This window comes from Sorex fumeus, unplaced genomic scaffold (assembly GCF_029834395.1).
Source record: "Sorex fumeus unplaced genomic scaffold, SorFum_2.1 ptg000051l, whole genome shotgun sequence".
Classification (NCBI taxonomy): Eukaryota; Metazoa; Chordata; class Mammalia; order Eulipotyphla; family Soricidae; genus Sorex; species Sorex fumeus.
The window spans coordinates 40,122,133-40,143,466 of record NW_026606108.1 but is presented as its reverse complement, the minus strand read 5'-3'; the positions used below and the strand labels follow the sequence as shown (position 1 = coordinate 40,143,466).

At 42.6% G+C, this 21,334-nt stretch overlaps 3 protein-coding genes across 7 annotated transcripts in view; all 3 read right to left on the bottom strand.

The window, feature by feature from the left end:
• The window catches only part of LOC130033109 (protocadherin alpha-1-like), a 223,822-nt gene that overhangs the window by 149,068 nt on the left and 53,420 nt on the right, over window positions 1-21,334 (bottom strand).
• The window catches only part of LOC130033107 (protocadherin alpha-C2), a 243,894-nt gene that overhangs the window by 181,499 nt on the left and 41,061 nt on the right, over window positions 1-21,334 (bottom strand). Inside the window, exon 1 of one of the 5 annotated variants that reach the window (XM_056124820.1) lies at window positions 15,771-18,164. The exons of 2 other annotated variants lie outside the window; for them this stretch is intronic. In XM_056124820.1, the coding sequence (XP_055980795.1) occupies window positions 15,771-18,149 (2,379 nt within the window). In that variant the 5' untranslated portion in view covers window positions 18,150-18,164. Of the gene's footprint in view, window positions 1-5,325; window positions 7,708-10,781; window positions 13,279-15,770; window positions 18,165-21,334 lie in introns of those variants that run through there. 2 more of the 5 variants (XM_056124810.1, XM_056124819.1) reach the window with 2 other exon arrangements.
• Window positions 1-21,334, bottom strand: part of LOC130033108 (protocadherin alpha-3-like) — a 202,149-nt gene that overhangs the window by 149,072 nt on the left and 31,743 nt on the right.

Below are 21,334 nucleotides of genomic sequence, written 5' to 3'. Positions count from 1 at the left end.
GTATTGCTTGTTATAATCACATACTTTAATCCAGTATTTTACGTTCTATTATTCTTTATAATTCAATAGTGGAGCCTTACCTTATCTTTTCCACATGTTTCTTCGGTCTTTCTCCTCATATTGATTCTGTTTCTGTTAAGTATTTGTTCATAAGGAAATATCTTTCCAATATTTTAAGTATTAACATCAATTAGAAATATACCTAATACGACCTGGACACATCATGAGTATAAGAAATAGAATGCACTATATGACTGTTAGTATAAATATGTGCATATCAATCTAATTAAACCCCAATAATGTTTCAATATGTTATACTGCACCAAAAAATAGATTCTATTTTTTATATTTCATATTTCTTTTTATGAATTATGTTATGCTTTTATTTGTCAACTGATGCAAAAATATACATTTTATACTAGTGAAATTAAAATTATGAACTCTTCTTTATAATACTTTTCATATCCAAGTAAAATATTTTATCTCATAATTTCTCTATCAGGGACTCAGAGATAGTACAGCCTCCCCTACACGACATTATCTCCCAAGCCCTGCAAGGAGTGATTCCTAGGCACAAAACCAGGAATTAAACCCTGAGCACAGCCAGGTATGACCCAAAAGATAGCCAGTTATGACCCAAATGATGCCCCTTAATTTAAAATTTGGTCGGTAAAAGGAAACTCTAGTGTTGATCATCAGTGATCTTCTTGGTAGGTTTTTCGCCTTTCTGATGCTTTAGTATGTGAATATTTTATACAGTTATGCCTTTAGCCTTATCATCTTAAATACCCTTTTCTATTGGGCCAGAGAGAGAGTACAGGGGTAAGGCACTTACCTTGCATGAAGCTGACCCAAGTCCAACCCATGGCACTGCATATGGTGTCCTACCCAAGCACCACCAGGAGTAAGCCCTAAACACCACCGGATGTGGCCCAAAACAAAACCCACAAATCCTTTATGTTTCTATCCACTTCATTCTTTCAAACAAGTCTAATATTTAATTATTTCTAAATCAAATCTCCAACTTCTGTGTTAATTTTCTACTTAACACATTTACTAGTATACCTAAACACTGCTTAGAAATCAAATTGAGTGGAGTTCATGCCCAATTCAATCAGCCTAATCAATGGCTGAATAAATAGCAATAATCCTACATTAAAATTAATAGAAGAGAAATAAAATTGATAAATTATAATTTTTAATCAATATCAAAAATCAATCTATGAAAATCGCTTTTTATAGCATGATTATTTATATGTCTCAAATCATCCCTTTTCCATTGCCAGCTACATGTGAAGTTTAACCATATCCCATCTCCTTTCACTTGTATCATAAAGTATTTCTGTGAACTACAGTTTTCACTGAATTTCACTATAACCACTAGTGAGTTTAATTCCAAATGAACAAATACCAAAGATATTTGACTTCACAATTTAAGAGATCCAATGTATGAGCATAAGCCAGTCTGTTCAGGGATTGTGTTAATTATTTTCTTGTTTTATAGAAAGAAAATGTGGTTTCCTCCATAAATATTTTGTTCCAGTTGTTTTTTTTAATACTTCCTCTTTGTCACTCAAAATTCTATTCACCTCTCAATGTATACATCAAAAATGAATTCCTCCATGTGTCTCATTCAGAAATGCCTCAGCAATAGATGAATAAGCTCTACTTTTCATCCTTTTTACTTGTTTAGTTTTTGCTTTGGGGTCACAACTGGAAGTCTCAGGGATTATGCCTGGCTTACTTCTGGTAGAGCTCAGAGGATGCAGTGCTAAAGATGAAACTCCATTTGCTACATGAAGACAAGCACCCTGTCCACCCTACTATCGTTCTGGCCTTCCATTTCATTTCTATAGATGAAATTCTCAAGGGAGTACACTCTTTAAGTAATGCACAATTGTCCTCTTGCTTACTCAAGGATTTGTCATATTTAGGACTAAAGAGATACTACAGAGATTGAGAGTTTGCCTTGTATGTGGTCTACCGTGCACTGAAAAATTTTCTCATGTGGTTAGCATCTATAATAAAGGAGACTCTAAATGAAGTGAAAATAAAACATCACATATGACTTTTACTCAAGTTCTCGCAATCCATGTTTTGTAACTTACACTAATCATGTGATCAAAACTAATATTTTCACTAATACAATTAATAAACAACAAATTTGCTGAAATTCCTTACATAAAGGTACATAATATTAGAAGGGGAAATAAGGGCATTTTCTGTAAAAAAAAAAACCTTTCATTGTCACTACTAAAGTTTACAAATTATTTCTACTTCATTCAAAAGAGTACAACTTAAAAGATGACTGAAACATTTTGAAAGGAAACGAATTTTGGCCTGATGTTGAGATCTTTAAGCCATTTTGATCTGACTTTTGTGCATGGCGTTAGGTCGAAGTCTAAGCCCATTTTTTGCATGTGGTTGTACAGTTATACAAGCGCCATTTGTTGGAAAGGCTTTCCTTGCTTCACTTCACATTTCTTGCTCCCTTATCAAAGATTATATGTTCATACATTTGGGATTGTGTGTACGGATATTCCACCCTGTTCCATTGGTCATTGCAGCCCTGCCTTTGTTCCAGTACCATGCTGTTTTAATTATTACCGCTTTGTAGTAGAGTTTGATAAGGCACATTGAAGACAAGGTCGGCAAAACCCTCCACGATATTGAGGCTAACGGTATCTTCAAAAACGACACTCCACTGACCAACCAAGTGGAAACAGAAATTAACAAATGGGACTATCTTAAATTAAGAAGCTTCTGCCCTCAAAAGATACAGTGCCGAGAATACAAAGACAATCTACAGAATGGGAAAGGATATTTACTCAATACCCATCTGATAAGGGGTTGGTATCAAGGATATACAAAGCACTGGTTGAACTCCACAAGAAGAAAACATCTAGCCCCATCAAAAAATGGGGGGATGAAATGAACAGAAACTTTCCCAAAGAAGAAATTCGAATGGCTAAAAGGCACATGAGAGAATGCTCGACATACTAATCATCAGGGAGATGCAGATCAAAACAACGAGATAACATTTCATACCACAGAGACTGGCCACATCCAAAAGAACAAAAGCAACCGGTGTTGGCATGGATGTAGCGAGAAAGGGACCCTCCTTCACTGCTGGTGGGAATGCTGACTGGTTCAGCCCTTTTGGAAAACAGTATGGATGATTCTCCAAAAATTAGAAATCGAGCTCCCATTTGACCCAGCAATACCACTCCTGGGAATATATCCCAGAGAGGCAAAAAAGTACAGTTGAAATGACAGCTGCACTTCTATGTTCATTGCTGCACTATTCACAATAGCCAAAATCTGGAAAAAAACCTGAGTGCCCGAAAATAGATGACTGGTTGAAAGGAAATGAAATAATTCTACAAGAACTTTTATCAAGAAAGAAAATTACCACAGCAATGAAATCAATCTGAATTTTTATTAATTAATTAATTTATTTTGCTTTTTGGGTCACACCCAGCGATGCTTAGGAATGACTCCTGGCTCTGCACTCAGGAATCACTTCTGGTGGTGCTCAAGGGACCATATGGAATGCTGGGAATCAAACCTGGGTTGGCCTCCTGCAAGGCAAATGCCCTACCAGCTGTGCTATGGCTCCAGCCTCTCAATCTGAATTTCTAAAAACTACATTTTTTAAGTAGTTATATAATTGACGAATCAAGATTGCAGTGCTGAGGCAATTTTTTATAAACCTCTAGTAATTCAAATGTGTAAATTTTAATATTTCTTAAAATATACTAAGAAAGTAATTTAAAGGCATATACACATGATCAAAGAAAAATATGTAATAAATTATTGTGAATATAACAAAAGTTTAGAATATTAAAAATAAAGGCCCTCCCGTTGATCATTGATTTGCTCGAGCGGGCCCAGTAACGTCTCCATTGAAGACTTTGTTGTTACTGTGTCTGGCATATCGAATACGTCACGGGGAACTTGCCAGGCCCTGCCGTGCGGGTGAGATACTCTCGGTGGCTTGCAGGCTCTCCGAGAGGGGCTGAGAAATCAAATTCGGGTCAGCCATGTTGGCTGCGTGCAAGGCAAACACCCTACCGCTGTGTTATCGCTCGGCTTGCAAAATAAAATGAAATCATATTTCAAGAAGATTTGGGGGGATACTGAAATGATAGCACAGCAGGTAGGGCATTTGCCTTGCATGTGGCCGACCCGGGTTGGATCCCAGCATCCCATATGGTCCCCAAACACCACCAGGAGTAATTCCTGAGTGCATGAGCCAGGAGTCACCCCTGAGCATCACCATGTATGACACCAAAAGCAAAAAAAAAAAAGATTCTTACATGACATTAGAGAAGATGAAACGTACCACTTATAAAGCAAGTGATTTCATTGAAAATGGGAAAAAGTTCTTAGTCTTTTTTACCTCTTTTTATTTAAAACTATGATGGACGGGGGCCAAGAAATAGTTCATCAGGATAGAGTTAATGCTTTGTATTCAGAGGGCACAGATGATCCCTGGTACCATGGTTCCCATTCTGTGTGCCACTGTGGGCACACAGAGCTCAGTGACCTAAGAGAAGCCAGAGTAGCTTATAAGCATTTCCAAGTGTGGTCCACAAACCAAAAACTAATATTAATTAAAGATAAATTTTAAAATGTGAGCATACTAAATGACTTCCTTAAGTAGGCTAAGCCCTCATCAATTGTGAAATTTAAAACATTCTACCCCTTTGGCTAAGCTCATCTATTGGCTCTGCTTCAAATGTTCATGATTAAATCTCAAAAAAGATTTTTTAAAAAGTTTACCCAGAATAAATATGTCAAATATCATAAAGTTAAAATAAAATTAGACAATACCATATAGTGTAAACACGAATATATCAAAACAAACAAACAAACAAACACTGTCCTCCCGTTGTTCATTGATTTGCTCAAGTGGGCCCAGTAACATCTCCATTTGAGACTTGTTGTTACTGTGTTTGGCATATATTGACTACGTCGCAGGTAGCTTGCCAGGTACTTACCAGATACTCTCTGGTAGCTTGCTGGACTCTCTGAGAGGGGTGGAAGAATTGAACCCGGCTCAGCCGGGCTGGCTGCGGGCAAAACAAATGCCCTACTGCTATGCTATCGCTCCAGGTATGAATATATCAAATTTTGGAAGTCACTCTAGACAGAAACCCAACGTATAGTTCCAGTTAAGGACATAGAAATATGCAAAGAAGTACCAAATATGATTCAACATTAAAACTCAGGAATTGGTCAAAATGTAAAGTCCACCTACAACATCAAGAAGCCAAGCACTAGCATAAGAGATATAACGAAGTAGAAATTTTTAAGACTTACGTTGTCTGTAGAGTTTGGACCCTGAGGCAGACTGGGGCTGAAGGCCATAAGGTCAGTCTTGGGCGGAGCTTCCTCAGAGCACACCCTCTGACGCCTCTGCTGCGAGTGCGACCAGCTCCCCACCGCGCTCGGCCTCACCAGCGCGGCCTTCCCCGCCGCACACGCCGCCTCGCGGGCCGGCGCCGAGCAGCGCAGCGCCGTGTACAGCAGCAGCGTGAGCACCAGCAGGCTGGACACGGCGCAGATGGCCACGATCAGGTACACGTTCACGTCCACCAGCGCCGCGCCGGGGCCCGCCGCCGCCGCCGCCGCCGCCGCGCCCGCCAACGCCGCCCGCGACGACGCCTTGGGCGCCTGGCCGCTCTCCACCAGAGACAGCAGCACGGTGGCCGTGGCCGTGAGCGCCGGCTCGCCGTGGTCCTTCACCAGCACCAGCAGGCGCTGGCGCGCCGCGTCCGCCTCGTCCAGGCCGCGCGTCGTGCTGATCTCGCCCGTGTACAGCCCCACGCGGAACGGGCTGCGCGTGCCGCCCGCCGCCGGCGCCAGCTCGTACGACAGCCACGCGTTGTAGCCCGAGTCGGCGTCCACGGCGCGCACCTTCGCCACCACGTGGCCCGCGCCCACCGAGCGCGACACAAGCTCGCTGCGCGCTCCCCCCAGCGAGTCTGCGCCCGCGCCCATGGGCAGCAGCGCGGGCGCGTTGTCGTTGTCGTCCAGCACGAACACCTGCAGCGTCACGTTGCTGCCCAGCGGAGGCACGCCCGCGTCGCGCGCGCTCACCTGGAAGCGCAGCAGCTCCAGCTCCTCGTGGTCCAGCGGCTGCAACGCGAACACCTTGCCGCTCTCCGCGTGCACAGACACGTAGCTCGACAGCAACCGCTCGCCCACCCGCCGCTCCACTAGCGAGTACGACACGCGCGCGTTGTCCTGCGCGTCCGCGTCGCGCGCTGACACCGTGAAAATGTGGCAGCCAGGCGCGTTGTTCTCCTTCACAAACACCGTGTACTCGGGCTGCGCGAACGTGGGCGCGTTGTCGTTCACGTCGGACACCTCCACAGAAACGCTGGCGGTGGCCCACAGCGAGGGTGACCCCCCGTCACGCGCTGTCACCACCACCTGGTAGTTGGACACCCTCTCACGGTCCAGTGCGCTGTCCAGCACCAAGGAATAGTAGTTCTTGTAAGTAGATACCAGCTTGAAGGGAACATAGGCCGTTAGAGAGCAGGTCACTAGCCCGTAATCACCAGAATCTCGGTCAAACACGTTAATTAAAGCGATGACAGTGCCTGGCTGAGCATCCTCTGAGATAGGGAGAGAGAGAGAAGTAACAGTCAACTTTGGAACATTATCGTTAGCATCAAGAACATCCACAAGAACTGTACAGTGACCAGCCAGTGGTGGGTATCCTTTGTCAATGGCCTCTACTCGAATTTTGTATGCTTTATTTTCTTCAAAGTCAATAAGTCCAATTGATCGGATTTCTCCACTTTCCTGCTCTATGTAGAACTTGGATTTTATATCAGGTGAAATGTCACTTGAGAATGAGTAAATAAAATCCCCATTCAAGCCTTCATCTGCATCCGAGGCGTTAAGCTTGATTACCAACGTTTCATTGGGAGCATTTTCTGGTAACTTCACAGCATAGAGTTTTCTATCGAAAGTTGGGGCATTGTCATTGACGTCCAGTATCTTCACAAATAATTGAACGGTGCCAGTCAGCTCGGGTTTGCCACCATCAGTGGCTGTGAGCACTAAAAAATGTTCTGGGAATTCTTCCCTGTCTAAAGCTTTTCTTAATACAAGTTCAAGAGGTTTTACCTGTTGATGGTTGGTTGGTACATCCAGAGAGAAATACTCATTGGGGCCCAGGGTATAAGTCAGCAGCGCGTTCTGTCCTATATCAGCATCCGAGGCGCCCTCTAGTGGAAACCGAGAGTCAAGTAGTCTGGATTCCGCCATAAACAGATTCTTTTTTGCCTCAGGAAATACAGGCGGATTGTCATTAATGTCCTTCACCTCCACCTCCACATGGAAAACCTGCAGCGGCCGGTCCACGATCACCTCCAGGTGGAGGCTGCACTCCGCCCTCCGCCCGCACAGCTCCTCGCGGTCAATCCGAGAATTGACAAACAAGATGCCATTCTGCAGGTTTACCTCCAGAAGGTCCCCGCGGTCCTTGGACGCCACCCGGAACAGGCGCGGCACCAGCTCCGCCAGCTCCAGCCCCAGGTCCTGGGCGATGCGGCCTACAAACGTGCCGTGTTTGGCCTCCTCGGGGACTGAGTAGTGGACCTGGCCGTTCCCTGTCTCCCAGGCAGCGAAAATGAGAAAAAGCAGCAGTAGATGTCGGTTCCCTGGGTTGCCTAGGTTCAAGTCCACCATCTCAAATGACTAGCTTTTTAATCTAATCGGAGTTATCTTGTATCCAAAAGGAGAAATCTTCTTATCTCTTCTTTACTATCCTGATTTCGCTCACCATTGTTCCGCATTCAGTATGAAAGAGTTTACGGATGTGAAAACGGATGTCTTGGTTTTGTCTTGAATTCCAGAGAATTTCGTGATCAAGAGCGACATCATGTGGTCCAAACAGTAAGTACCATTTCCAAAGTGAATTTAAGATAGTTTTAAAAATTGCTGCTATCCTGAATAATGGCAATAACTTTATGGTCTTATCTTGTCCAGCCCAGTTCAGTTAAACCTTCACTGCTTCTGGCAGTCACTTCCTGAAAAAGACCTCCCCCCCCCAGTTTTCACATGCCCTGTGTTTGGTAACTTTCAAATAACTTTTGAGGTAACTTAAAATTTCTTCATAGAAACATCCAGGAACACTTCTTCATCGACTGTTCCTACCTTTTTTTATGGGAATCTTATTTTAACCAAGTCAGATTATTTTCTGTTTCCAGGTAAGTTGGGGATTTTTACTGATTAATTTTTGTAAGTTCCTCTATTTGCAAGGATATTTATGATGTTTAATGTTTTCTCAAAAATAGTATTCATTTTGGGGCTGGAGTGATAGCACAGTGGGTAGAGCGCTTGCCTTGCACGCGGCCTACCTGGGTTCTATTCCCAGCATCCCATATGGTCCCCCAAGCACTGCCAGGAGTAATTTCTGAGTGCAGAGCCAGGAATAACCCCTCAGCATCGCTGGGTGTGACCCAAAAAGCAAAAAAAATAGTATCCATTTTAAGAGAAACCAAAATATCATAATTCTTGAAAGGCTACTAAATGAAGAGAATAGGCAACTTTGTAAAAATTTCCAGTCACCTATCTTGACTACATCAAATATTCTGTCTTATAAAAAGGTTATGTTAATATAGGACACATATTCTTTGATTTCTATGAATATCTTGAAGCATGGTTTTCTTAATTTAATAATGGTGGAACTGACGCCCTTAGACAACCTTCTAGAATCATTTCAAATGTTTCTGATTTTATAGCAATGGTTGTCTATTTTTTTAAAAATCAGGTTGTTTTTTAAGGTTGTTACATATCATTTTCTTTATGAATGACCATATCACTATGTATATAACCATATCTATATCACTATATAAATATTTTAAGGTGGTTACCACTATCCATATAAATTTTCATTGATTAATGAAAATAGTCATTTTTCACATTGTTTACAGTTTCAGGGACACCAGGGTTATGCCAGTCGTGCTAGGGGTAGAGCATTTTCCAGTGAGGGCTGGAATATGAACTCAGGTCACGAATGAGCTAGACATTGGATTGGAGAGACAGGACAGTGAGTAGGGTGTTTGCCTTGTATGCAGTCAACAGAGATCCAATCCCTGGCACCACATAGAGTCCCTAAGCCCTACCAAGAGTGATCTCTAACCACAGAGCCAAGAGTAAACCCTGAGCACAGACAAATGTAGCTCATACAAACAAAGCCAGGCATATGTCCCACCCCCTTAATCCAGAGTCTCATTCCTATGTGTTCTGTTTTTATAAACCTAATAGCAATATTGATGGTTTCTGTCATTTCATGAAGGAAAGAGAACATATTTAGAGGCAGAAAACTCACCACAACCCTCTGTTGTTAGTGACAAAGTGGACTAATATGATCATCATAGACTCTCGGATACAACAAATACCCCTTGCCTGAAATTAAAGCAAAGTTTAAATCATGACAGCTATTTGGCACTTTATATTTTACGATTCTTTGCAATAATAATAATGCCTGATTTAATTCAGCACTTATTATTTAGCTAAGTTGAACATATGAATCAGTTATTAAAAATACCTAACAAGTATCAATTTACTAAATACAATATTCTTGCCATAGATACTTCTGTTTATCACACCACTTTTATAGGTAGAAAATTGGAAGCAATGATGAAACAGTACTTAAAGCTTTGCAAAATGAAGTTGGTAGTGGGGTATATGAAACAGAATAGATGCAAATGCAACATGTAGAACTTTCTCCATGATCCTCATACAAAGAAATAGTAAGCACTGAACAGCATGACACCGAAAATAGATCAGCAAATTAGAAGAGCTCCCCAATAGGAAAACTATCAAATAAGATTCAAAGAGAAACTCAGTGTAGGAGGAACAGATTTTATATTCATTTACGCAACCCAAATCTAAATAACTAGAATTAGTATTTCACATGTATTTGAATGCCAAACAAGCTGAGTTAAAACAGTGAATGTCAAATAATAAAAACAAAACTTTAATTGGAGAGACTAAGAGATACTATAGCAGGTGGGATGATTGCTTTGTACACAGCTGACCCAGGTTTGATAGGCAGCACCATATATGGTCACCTGATCCTGCCAGGAATGATCTCTGAGCTTAGAACCAGGAGTAAGCCCTGAGCACTGCTCTGTCTGCTCAAAATTTAAAAAAATACTTTAATTGGAGGAAAAAATCTTGAGTGTAGCTAATGATAACAATGGATAACAATGCCTAATTCTGGGGCCAGGGTTGTGAATACCTGATATATGTGCAAGCCCCTGAGTTGGATCTTCAGGTGTGGCAAAAAAAAAGAGAGAGAGAAATTTAAAAATATATAATAACATCTAATATCATTTGTATTAAAATTAAAATAATCAATGGAATAATAATATAGGGGAACAATGTAAGGAGTGTGATGTGTTTTAAATTATAAAGACAGGAAAGTATAGAATTGGAGAAGAACATGGAGCATATAATGCATACCTTGCATATCCCACCTGGGATAAATTTTTGCACTACATGGACACCCATACATGTTAGAGTGTGGCCATGGGGGTCTCCTAACACCTCTGGGTGGTTGGTACTAAGAGACCCAGAAGCACACTGTTTCATTGAATTGTGGGTCCAGTGGAAACAATAGCAGGGAGTGAGAGCCAAGTCTCCAGAGCACAAATAAGGAGGCCGAAAAAATCTGCCAGTGAAAATAGAAAAAGAAAAGTACAAAAGATATAAGAAAAACTTATCAAATACTATTAGTTATAAAACGTACTTACTTTAGCACAATCATCATTTATATCCTGGTGCTCCTCCAAATTTGTCACTCCTGGACAAGGTGGAAGGCTGGGGCTGAAGGCCATGAGGTCAGTCTTGGGCGGAGCCTCCCCAGAGCACACCCTCTGCCGCCTCTGCTGCGAGTGCGACCAGCTCCCCACCGCACTCGGCCTCACCAGCGCGGCCTTCCCCGCCGCACACGCCGCCTCGCGGGCCGGCGCCGAGCAGCGCAGCGCCGTGTACAGCAGCAGCGTGAGCACCAGCAGGCTGGACACGGCGCAGATGGCCACGATCAGGTACACGTTCACGTCCACCAGCGCCGCGCCCGGGCCCGCCGCCGCCGCCGCCGCGCCCGCCAACGCTGCCCGCGACGACGCCTTGGGCGCCTGGCCGCTCTCCACCAGCGACAGCAGCACGGTGGCCGTGGCCGTGAGCGCCGGCTCGCCGTGGTCCTTCACCAGCACCAGCAGGCGCTGGCGCGCCGCGTCCGCCTCGTCCAGGCCGCGCGTCGTGCTGATCTCGCCCGTGTACAGCCCCACGCGGAACGGGCTGCGTGCGCCGCCCGCCGCCGGCGCCAGCTCGTACGACAGCCACGCGTTGTAGCCCGAGTCGGCGTCCACGGCGCGTACCTTCGCCACCACGTGGCCCGCGCCCACCGAGCGCGACACAAGCTCGCTGCGCGCTCCCCCCAGCGAGCCCGAGCCCACGCCCGCGCCCATGGGCAGCAGCGCGGGCGCGTTGTCGTTGTCGTCCAGCACGAACACCTGCAGCGTCACGTTGCTGCCCAGCGGCGGCACGCCCGCGTCGCGCGCGCTCACCTGGAAGCGCAGCAGCTCCAGCTCCTCGTGGTCCAGCGGCTGCAGCGCGAACACCTTGCCGCTCTCCGCGTGCACAGACACGTAGCTCGACAGCAGCCGCTCGCCCACCCGCCGCTCCACCAGCGAGTACGACACGCGCGCGTTGTCCTGCGCGTCCGCGTCGCGCGCTGACACCGTGAAGATGTGGCAGCCGGGCGCGTTGTTCTCCTTCACGAACACCGTGTACTCGGGCTGCGCGAACGTGGGCGCGTTGTCGTTCACGTCTGACACCTCCACAGACACGCTGGCAGTGGCCCACAGCGAGGGCGAGCCCCCGTCGCGCGCGGTCACCACCACCTGGTAGTTGGACACACTCTCGCGGTCCAGTGCGCTATCCAGTACCAAGGAATAGTAGTTCTTGTAGGTGGACACCAGCTTGAAGGGAACGTGTTGTGTCAGTGAGCAGATCACCTGTCCATTGACTCCTGCGTCTTGATCGGACACACTAATTAGGGCAATGACAGTACCGATTTGGGAGTCTTCCGGGACAGGCAAGGATAAGGAAGTTAATACAATATTAGGAACATTATCATTTTTATCCAAAACTCTCACTGAGATGGTGCAATGACCGACCATAGGAGGATGGCCTTTGTCAGTCGCATCAATTCGGATTTTGTATAATTTTACTTTTTCATAATCTAAATTCCGTTGAAGTACTATTTCTCCAGTATTCGTGTCCATTCTAAATGTATCACGAATCATGGGTGGAACAAGGCTGTTAAAAGAAAATGAAATCTCTCCATTAGTCCCTTCATCGGGATCAGACGCATTCAGTCTGATAACTACTGCTCCGTTTTCTGCGTTTTCAAATACCCTCACTTCATATTCAGACTGTTCAAAAGTAGGCGCATTGTCGTTCACATCCAATACTGTGATCAGCAGCTGAACAGAGCCTGTTAGCTCAGGTTTACCTTCATCAATGGCCATGAGAAGTAAATTATGTTCCGAACTTTCCTCTCTGTCCAAGGATTTCCTTAACACAAGCCCAATTTGAGCACTTTCATCATTGTTTGTTTTCACATTTAGGGTGAAATATTCGCTGGAGCTGAGTTTATAGGTTAATATGGAATTTGAGCCAACATCAGCATCCGTTGCGCCCTCTAGTGGAAACAAGGAATCTGGCAACCTAGATTCATAAATCAGCACTCTTTGTTCCTTGTCTGGGAATACAGGCGGATTATCATTAACGTCCTTCACCTCCACCTCCACATGAAAAACCTGCAGCGGCCGGTCCACGATCACCTCCAGGTGGAGGCTGCACTCCGCCCTCTGCCCGCACAGCTCCTCGCGGTCGATCCGAGAATTCACAAACAAAATGCCATTCTGCAGGTTTACCTCCAGAAGGTCCCCGCGGTCCTTGGACGCCACCCGGAACAGGCGCGGCACCAGCTCCGCCAGCTCCAGCCCCAGGTCCTGGGCGATGCGGCCCACGAATGTGCCGTGCTTGGCTTCCTCAGAGACCGAGTAATGAACCTGACCGCTCCCGGCTTCCCAGGATAAAAAGAGCATTAGCGAGAGCAACAGTAGCCGGGATCCCAGTCTGTCTTCTGGTGTAATGACCATGTCCAGTTCTGGTTTTAGTTCCATCAGAAGATCTCGTTTTGGAATTAAAATAAAATCTCTACGATCCAGTGTCTGTTAGTCCAATACCTCTGCGCCCGCCATCATTCAGTATTCGTAGAAAGATGCAGTGATAGGAAGAATAGCAGGATATAACTTCATGGTAGACAGCGACATCATGTGGCATCAAGGGGTAAGTAGATCTGAATTCACATTACCGCCTTACTGTATGGTTCTTCAAAGTTAAAATGCCCAATTCTTTTATAGCACCTTATGCTATTTTAATAGTAAATATTCTCATGTTTGTTACATGCAGAGTTGGTGTTATCCTTTCTGACTCATTAGAGTGGGTAAAGAGTTTTATTCAAGGAAAAGCACTTTCCTCTCAATATTTCATATTCTAGTACTGATCAAGTTAGAATATTTAAGTACAATACAAACTCAGTTTGACATTTAGAAATGCAAAGGATCTCACACATTTTATGTATAGAAGAAATATGCACAAATGTCTATCAAAAATATTCTGTTATATTTTGTTTTGTGCAAAGAACATAATTGAATAATAACTATTTTTAAAACCTCATAAAATTATTAATGTCTACTCCTTGCTCAATGAATAATCCTATAAAAGTTTCTGCTGTCTAGTAATTGAAGATGCACATTTCATAGAATTCACATATTTTCCCACTACTCTTATTAGGACCCCTTAAAACTTTTCTTCACATATTTCTCCACCACTGATAATTCCAGAGTAATTTCTACCCATTGTTCTTCATAATTCTAATAATGCAGCTGCCCCTAAATGTCCTCTTTCTTTACTCTCAATATCATCCTCCTATATATTTTCTTTTCTTTTGAAATACTTCCACGATTTCAAATAAGACATTTATTGAAGGTACTTCCAAGTCTACATATATTTCCCCATATCAATACTGATAATTGTCAATTTTACCCATATATTCTGTTGAACTGTGAGACATTTTTGATTAAAATATGAAGATTATAAAGAGAAATCATTATGTTCCAAATATATATATTATTAATTCATGTTATATAAAATTTTTATTACTCCTCTATCTCCCTTTCATATTCAAAATCAATCTACAGTTCACCTGTCTTTTCACAACCATCATGTACTTCTTCACCAGAAAATTTCTAATACCCAAAAGCTACAAATTTCAAGACATTAGTCTTTTCTATGTGACTTGAGATGTGATAAAAAAAACCATTATCTTCTGTTATTTTCAAATAGTCTTAGTGTGAATTACATATTTTATAATTATATATCTTTATAAGATAAATATTATTTTTAAATGTTTCTAAAAATAAGCAACAATAATGAAATATTTCTAATTTTAAAATGTTATTTTATCGACTTTAAGAATTCACAATTACTACTATCCAATATAAAAATTAGTAAATTGAGAGACCGACATAATGGTACAGCAGGTAGTACACCTGTTTGTATGCAACAGATCTCCATTTGATCCCCAGCACCAAATATGGTTAGTTAAACCCTGTGAGAAGTGGTCCATGAGTACAGAACCAGGAAGAAGCCCTGAGAACCACTGGGTGTGGGCAATTTTTTTTTAGTGGAAGAGGAAGTCTACTTGTGTTTTGATATTGAAGGTGAGTAGGTAACATCGTTTTTAAATGTAAATGTAAGGTGAGGCATGAAGGAAAACTTGGAGACTTGGTAGAGGGAATTTTACACCAGTGAAGGGATCCATACTGCAATATATTTGTATTCTAAACTCAACTACGAATAACATTGTAAATTATGGTACTTAAAAAAAACTCTTCTTGTGATGAAGTAGGCAAGATGTTTATTTGAAGAGACATGAACCTTTTTTTTTTCTTTTTGAGTAACATCCAGTGATGCTCCTGGCTCTGCACTCAGGAATTACTCCTGGTGGGGCTTAGGGGACCATATGGGATGCCTAGCATTGAACCCAGGTCAGCTGCCTGTAAGGCAAACGCCCTACCCGCTGTGCTATTGCTCCAGCCCGAGTACAGAAATACTGAAGAAAAAGAAGTAAACTTGGATTAATGAAGAATTGAATATAATCATTATTCCTCAGAAACAAAAAAAGAAAAATAAACAGAAATATATTAAAATAATTGTTCTCATATCTAACTCTGAGAATGAAAAATAACTGAAATATTTCTTACAGTCCTCTTCCTATGTACTATTATAAAAATTGAATTTTATGCTTATGAATTTAATTTGGTCAGGTTGGGGGTGGTACCAAACCTTGGAATACTAAGGGTAGATTTATTTTTTAGCATGTTCTGAAAGACAAAACATTAGTTCATGAACTACAACCTGAAAAAACCTGATCAGTAATGGTGAAAAAAAAAACACAGTTACAAAACTATGAACTCTATCACACTTTTCTAGATTATCTACGTTAACTGAAATTATATGTACTTGAATTAGTACCAGTAAAAAATGTACGTCAAAGTGATACTGTAGAAAGGGATAGAGCAATGAATAGAGAATGGAGACAAATATGAATTTTGTTTACACATAATATAGACTTATGTGGACATGAGAAAGATTTTGAGACTCACGGTATCTGCAGAGCCTGGACCCTGAGGCAGGCTTGGGCTGAAGGCCATGAGGTCGGTCTTGGGCGGAGCCTCCCCAGAGCACACCCTCTGACGCCTCTGCTGCGAGTGAGACCAGCTGCCCACCGCGCTATGCTTCACCAGCTCGGCCTTCCCCGCCGCACACGCCGCCTCGCGGGCCGGCGCCGAGCAGCGCAGCGCCGTGTACAGCAGCAGCGTGAGCACCAGCAGGCTGGACACGGCGCAGATGGCCACGATCAGGTACACGTTCACGTCCACCAGCGCCGCGCCAGAGCCCGCCGCCGCCGCCGCGCCCGCCAACGCTGCCCGCGACGACGCCTTGGGCGCCTGGCCGCTCTCCACCAGAGACAGCAGCACGGTGGCCGTGGCCGTGAGCGCCGGCTCGCCGTGGTCCTTCACCAGCACCAGCAGGCGCTGGCGCGCCGCGTCCGCCTCGTCCAGGCCGCGCGTCGTGCTGATCTCGCCCGTGTACAGCCCCACGCGGAACGGGCTGCGCGCGCCGCCCGCCGCCGGCGCCAGCTCGTACGACAGCCACGCGTTGTAGCCCGAGTCGGCGTCCACGGCGCGCACCTTCGCCACCACGTGGCCCGCGCCCACCGAGCGCGCCACCAGCTCGCTGCGCGCGCCCCCCAGCGAGCCCGAGCCAACGCCCGCGCCCATGGGCAGCAGCGCGGGCGCGTTGTCGTTGTCGTCCAGCACGAACACCTGCAGCGTCACGTTGCTGCCCAGCGGCGGCACGCCCGCGTCGCGCGCGCTCACCTGGAAGCGCAGCAGCTCCAGCTCCTCGTGGTCCAGCGGCTGCAGCGCGAACACCTTGCCGCTCTCCGCGTGCACAGACACGTAGCTCGACAGCAGCCGCTCGCCCACCAGCCGCTCCACCAGCGAGTACGACACGCGCGCGTTGTCCTGCGCGTCCGCGTCGCGCGCTGACACAGTGAAGATGTGGCAGCCGGGCGCGTTGTTCTCCTTCACGAACACCGTGTACTCGGGCTGCGCGAACGTGGGCGCATTGTCGTTCACGTCTGACACCTCCACAGACACGCTGGCGGTGGCCCACAGTGGGGGCGAGCCCCCGTCTCGCGCGGTCACCACTACCTGGTAGTTGGACACGCTCTCGCGGTCCAGTGCGCTGTCCAGTACCAGTGAATAGCGGTTCTTGAAGTTGGACACCAGCTTGAAGGGAACCTGCGGTGTTAGAGAGCAGGTGACTTGTCCGTTGGCGCCGGAATCGCGGTCAGACACGCTTATCAGGGCGATGACAGTGCCCAGCGGAGCATCTTCTTGGACAGGCAAAGATAGTGAGGTTAGGACCATCTCCGGAGAATTATCATTCTCATCCAGGATTTTCACTATTACTTTGCAGTGTCCTTTTAATGGGAATGCACTTTTGTCTACAGCATCAATATTAATTTCGTATAATTTACAGTCTTCGTAATCTAGTTTTCCGTTGACTCTTATTTCCCCACTATTGGAATTTATTTTAAATTTAGATTTTACCTTGTCAAGAACAAGATTACTAAAGAAGTAAACTATTTCCTTATTAATGCCCTCATCTGCGTCGGAGGCATTCAGTTTAATAACTAATGTACCATTCGGTACACTTTCCAGTAATCTAACATTATAAACTGGTTTATCGAATTCAGGTGCATTATCATTTGCATCCAGTACAGTGATAAATAATTGAACTGTACCTGTTAGTTCAGGTTTTCCTCCATCAATTGCAATCAGTATTAAACGATGTTCTTGAGTTTCTTCTCTATCCAGTTGTTTCTTCAAAACAAGTTCCAATATAACTGTTATTTCTTCATTTGTTTTAATATCCAAGTCAAAATGTTCATTAGGACTTAACTTGTACCTCAATTGTGCATTTACTCCAAGATCCATATCAGAAGCGCCCTCTAGTGGAAACCTGGAATCCACCATCCTTGACTCTAAAATAAATAATCTTTGTTCTTCTCTGAAGAATCTAGGCGGGTTGTCGTTAATGTCCTTCACCTCCACTTCCACGTAAAAAACCTGCAGCGGCCGGTCCACGATCACCTCCAGGTGGAGGCTGCACTCCGCGCTCCACCCGCACAGCTCCTCGCGGTCGATCCGAGAATTCACAAACAAAATGCCATTTTGCAGATTTACCTCCAGAAGGTCCCCGCGGTCCTTGGACGCAACCCGGAACAGGCGCGGCACCAGCTCCGCCAACTCCAGCCCCAGGTCCTGGGCGATGCGACCCACGAACGTGCCGTGTTTGGCCTCCTCGGGGACCGAGTAATGGAGCTGGCCGCTCCCTGCCTTCCAGGATGCGAGTAGCAGAAGCCACAACAGCAAGCGGGGGAAAACTGGATTTCTTCTCTGGGAATATACCATTGCAAATTCGTTGCAACTTTCTAATGTCTATTCACTTCCACCCTAAAGCTTTTGGAAACTTAATTCTCAAAATTCTAGAATTATATTCCCCTTCTTTCAGCCTCATCTGCAGAGTGAAAAAAATGGAGTACTTCTTTTTCTTTCTGTCTAAGGAAAATAACCTGACGATGAACCTTCTTTGTAAAACAAAAAAACTGACAAATTTATGGTTTCCAGCGCCATCATGTGGCTATGAGGTGAGGTTATACTTTGTTATGCTATATTTATCTGAAATATTTCTCATTTTCAAGGAATTTTTCTATTGTTTAATGCCATTTTTGTTAATAAAATATAGCATATTTAAAATAATATATATTTTATATATATAAAATAAAATAATAATTTTTATTTAAAAAATTGATAAATACCAACAAAGTCTGTACTAGTTTATCTGTATAAATTTGCTGTAGTTAGAAGTTGAACGTATTCCAGAATAGACCTTGAATATTTTTAAATATATTACTCACTTTTTGTTTTTAAATGTTATTTTATACTATTTATACTCCAACTTACACATAAAACAAATTTATATTTAATACTACTTCTTGACATTATTTTGAAAACAAAAATCTTTTGAATGGTATCTTGTCTGAGTTCTATTTTGAAAGTCTTCTTGTTCTCAAATGTTGTTTCTTTCATTTCCATCTATATTGGTTTTGACATAAAATTATGATACAGCAATTTTAATTTTCCAGATGTTCAATTTACAATATTAATGGTAAGTATCTTGAAGTCAGATTTATCTTAGTAATGTTTCTTCCGGCTAATATTTTTGGAAAATCATTGCTAATAGAAAATATAAAATCCCATACATTTGCATTTATATAGCAAATAAAAATATTAATAATGTCTATAAATAAATTAATCCACAAAATTTTTAAGTCCCCATAAATATCTAAACATTGTAAACAAGTCATATTATTAGCTGGGTTATGATAATTTCACCTCTTTTTAATCCTACAGTTCTTTGCTACATGATAATACTTACACTTCACTTAATAAATATGGTCGAAAGAAAATGTCCCCCCCAAAATTAGTCACTAACATTATCTCCACTAAAAAATATTAAACCCTGTACTTGTGAATATGCTCTCAGAATATCTGGACACCTGGCAGTGCTCAGGGGCTACTCCTATTTCTAAGCACAGGAATCAATTCTGGCAGTATTCAGTGTCCATGTGGTACTGATGGACTGAAATGGGGTCAACAGCATGCAAGGTAAACACCATAATGTCTCCACTATCTCTCCAACCCATCTTTAAAATTACAAAATCTTTCTTTTTTTCTCTAAGAAGTTTGTTTTAATAGAATTAAACATTTCATTACCCCTCACAGTAATCAAAGTGAACATTTTATCATTACTACATACTTGGTATATCAAACTGAATTCCAGGAATGTAAGAAAGTCTGACTTGGAAATATTACATAGAAAAAGAGTGAATTAACAAAATACACTACTTTTTTTAGTTATTTTATATAAGTACACATTGATATCTACTTATCTGATAGCAGCGTTGCTGGTTTTGAGGTTTTGTTTTCTTTTTTTTTCCTTCCAGAGGGAATGTAGAATGGCAGTATTATCTTTGGAACAAATTAAGATAGTAACAGAGAACAGAATACACATATTTTTCAAGAGTAATAAATAGATAAGTGTGTGACTCTGGAAAACATGTCACTAATATGCTTCTTAAGAGTTCTTAGGATTTTTTTCTTATTGAATCTAATGTACTGTCACTATCTGTTCTGGGAAAAACAAACCTTAAGGTCTGAATTTTCTCCTTCAATCAACAGTTAGAAATCAAGAGTAAACTTGGAGGCCGGTGCACTTGTTTGAGCCACCAGAGAGTTCTGCAATGCATCTGATTATTTTACCAGAGCATATATACTCTGAGTTACTCTCTAGAGGCACACCAAATATTGTAACAGAACTGTATACCCCAAATAAGTTCTCTGATGGTTTCTCATGCTTGCAGAGGGGCTAAGTAACAGACAGTGTAACATAAGCATACATGCAGTACAGAAGGGCATCAGTGATGCAGCCTCACCCTGAATTTTCCCCATAAAAGAATTCCTTTTATAAATAAGACTTTGCTTTTTCTACATAGATTCATCCTGTAACTGGGCTTGGATCTCAGAGAGTGTTAAGGATACAGCTTATGAAATCCAGACCACACGTTTTGAGGTCTATTGTCACCCCAAAGACATTCTCCAAGTGGATGCTCAGGTGGGGTTAAGATGCTCTTAAGCAAACTTATTGATGCTTAAAAAGAATACCATTGATCTACTGGCAGCAGCAACAGACTTATTTATTTTTTAAAATTTTTTATTAGCAACAGACTTCTTTAAAATCAACGAAAACAAAACTTTAAATAAAAGGCTTACAGAGACTAGTTTCCCAAATTATTTCTAGAAAAACAGGAAAATATGAATTGTTCTTAATAAAGTTCAATAAATATTCTTTCTGAATCTTAAGTGCTAGTTCATATGTTATACATAATTTAGTTCCCCAATCAATTAAAAAATGCTTTCACATCGATTCCTCAAAATTATTATCTAGTCCCAAATTTTATTGTTTTTCATTAGACTCAGAGATTATCTTTAACTTTCGTTCAGAACTGTGTTTTTTTGGGCTTCTTTTAACAAGTATATTTAATTCTCTTGCAAATAAACATGACTTGAAATTTAAAGTTATAAGGTAATTCTAGAAAAAGGTAGACATTAACCTATGTTCTCTCCTATCTACCCATATTTACAAGGTAAAGCATCCACGTAGTGCCCTCATTATATTCACGGATCAACTGTTAATACACAGTAACTGTGGCCCGGGTTTCCTATATTAAAGACTTCAAAATTCCTCAAAATCTCACAACACTACAAAGTCATTAATATCTGATTACAATAGGATATGAATATTAGTGTTATGAATTTTTTGTTATTGAAAAGAAATAAAAATCTTTATTTTTTTCTATCTAAATTAAATCCAAGTTTCATTGTCAGTTCTCAAGAGAATATCTAAAATGTACATTCGTAATGAAAAGGTAAGGCTGTTTAAGGGCTGAACTAGTCCAATATACAATTAAGGAATACTTAATCTTGTTAATTTTTTTGTATTTTTTCTTTCTAAATTCCTATATTAAATCCCTGGT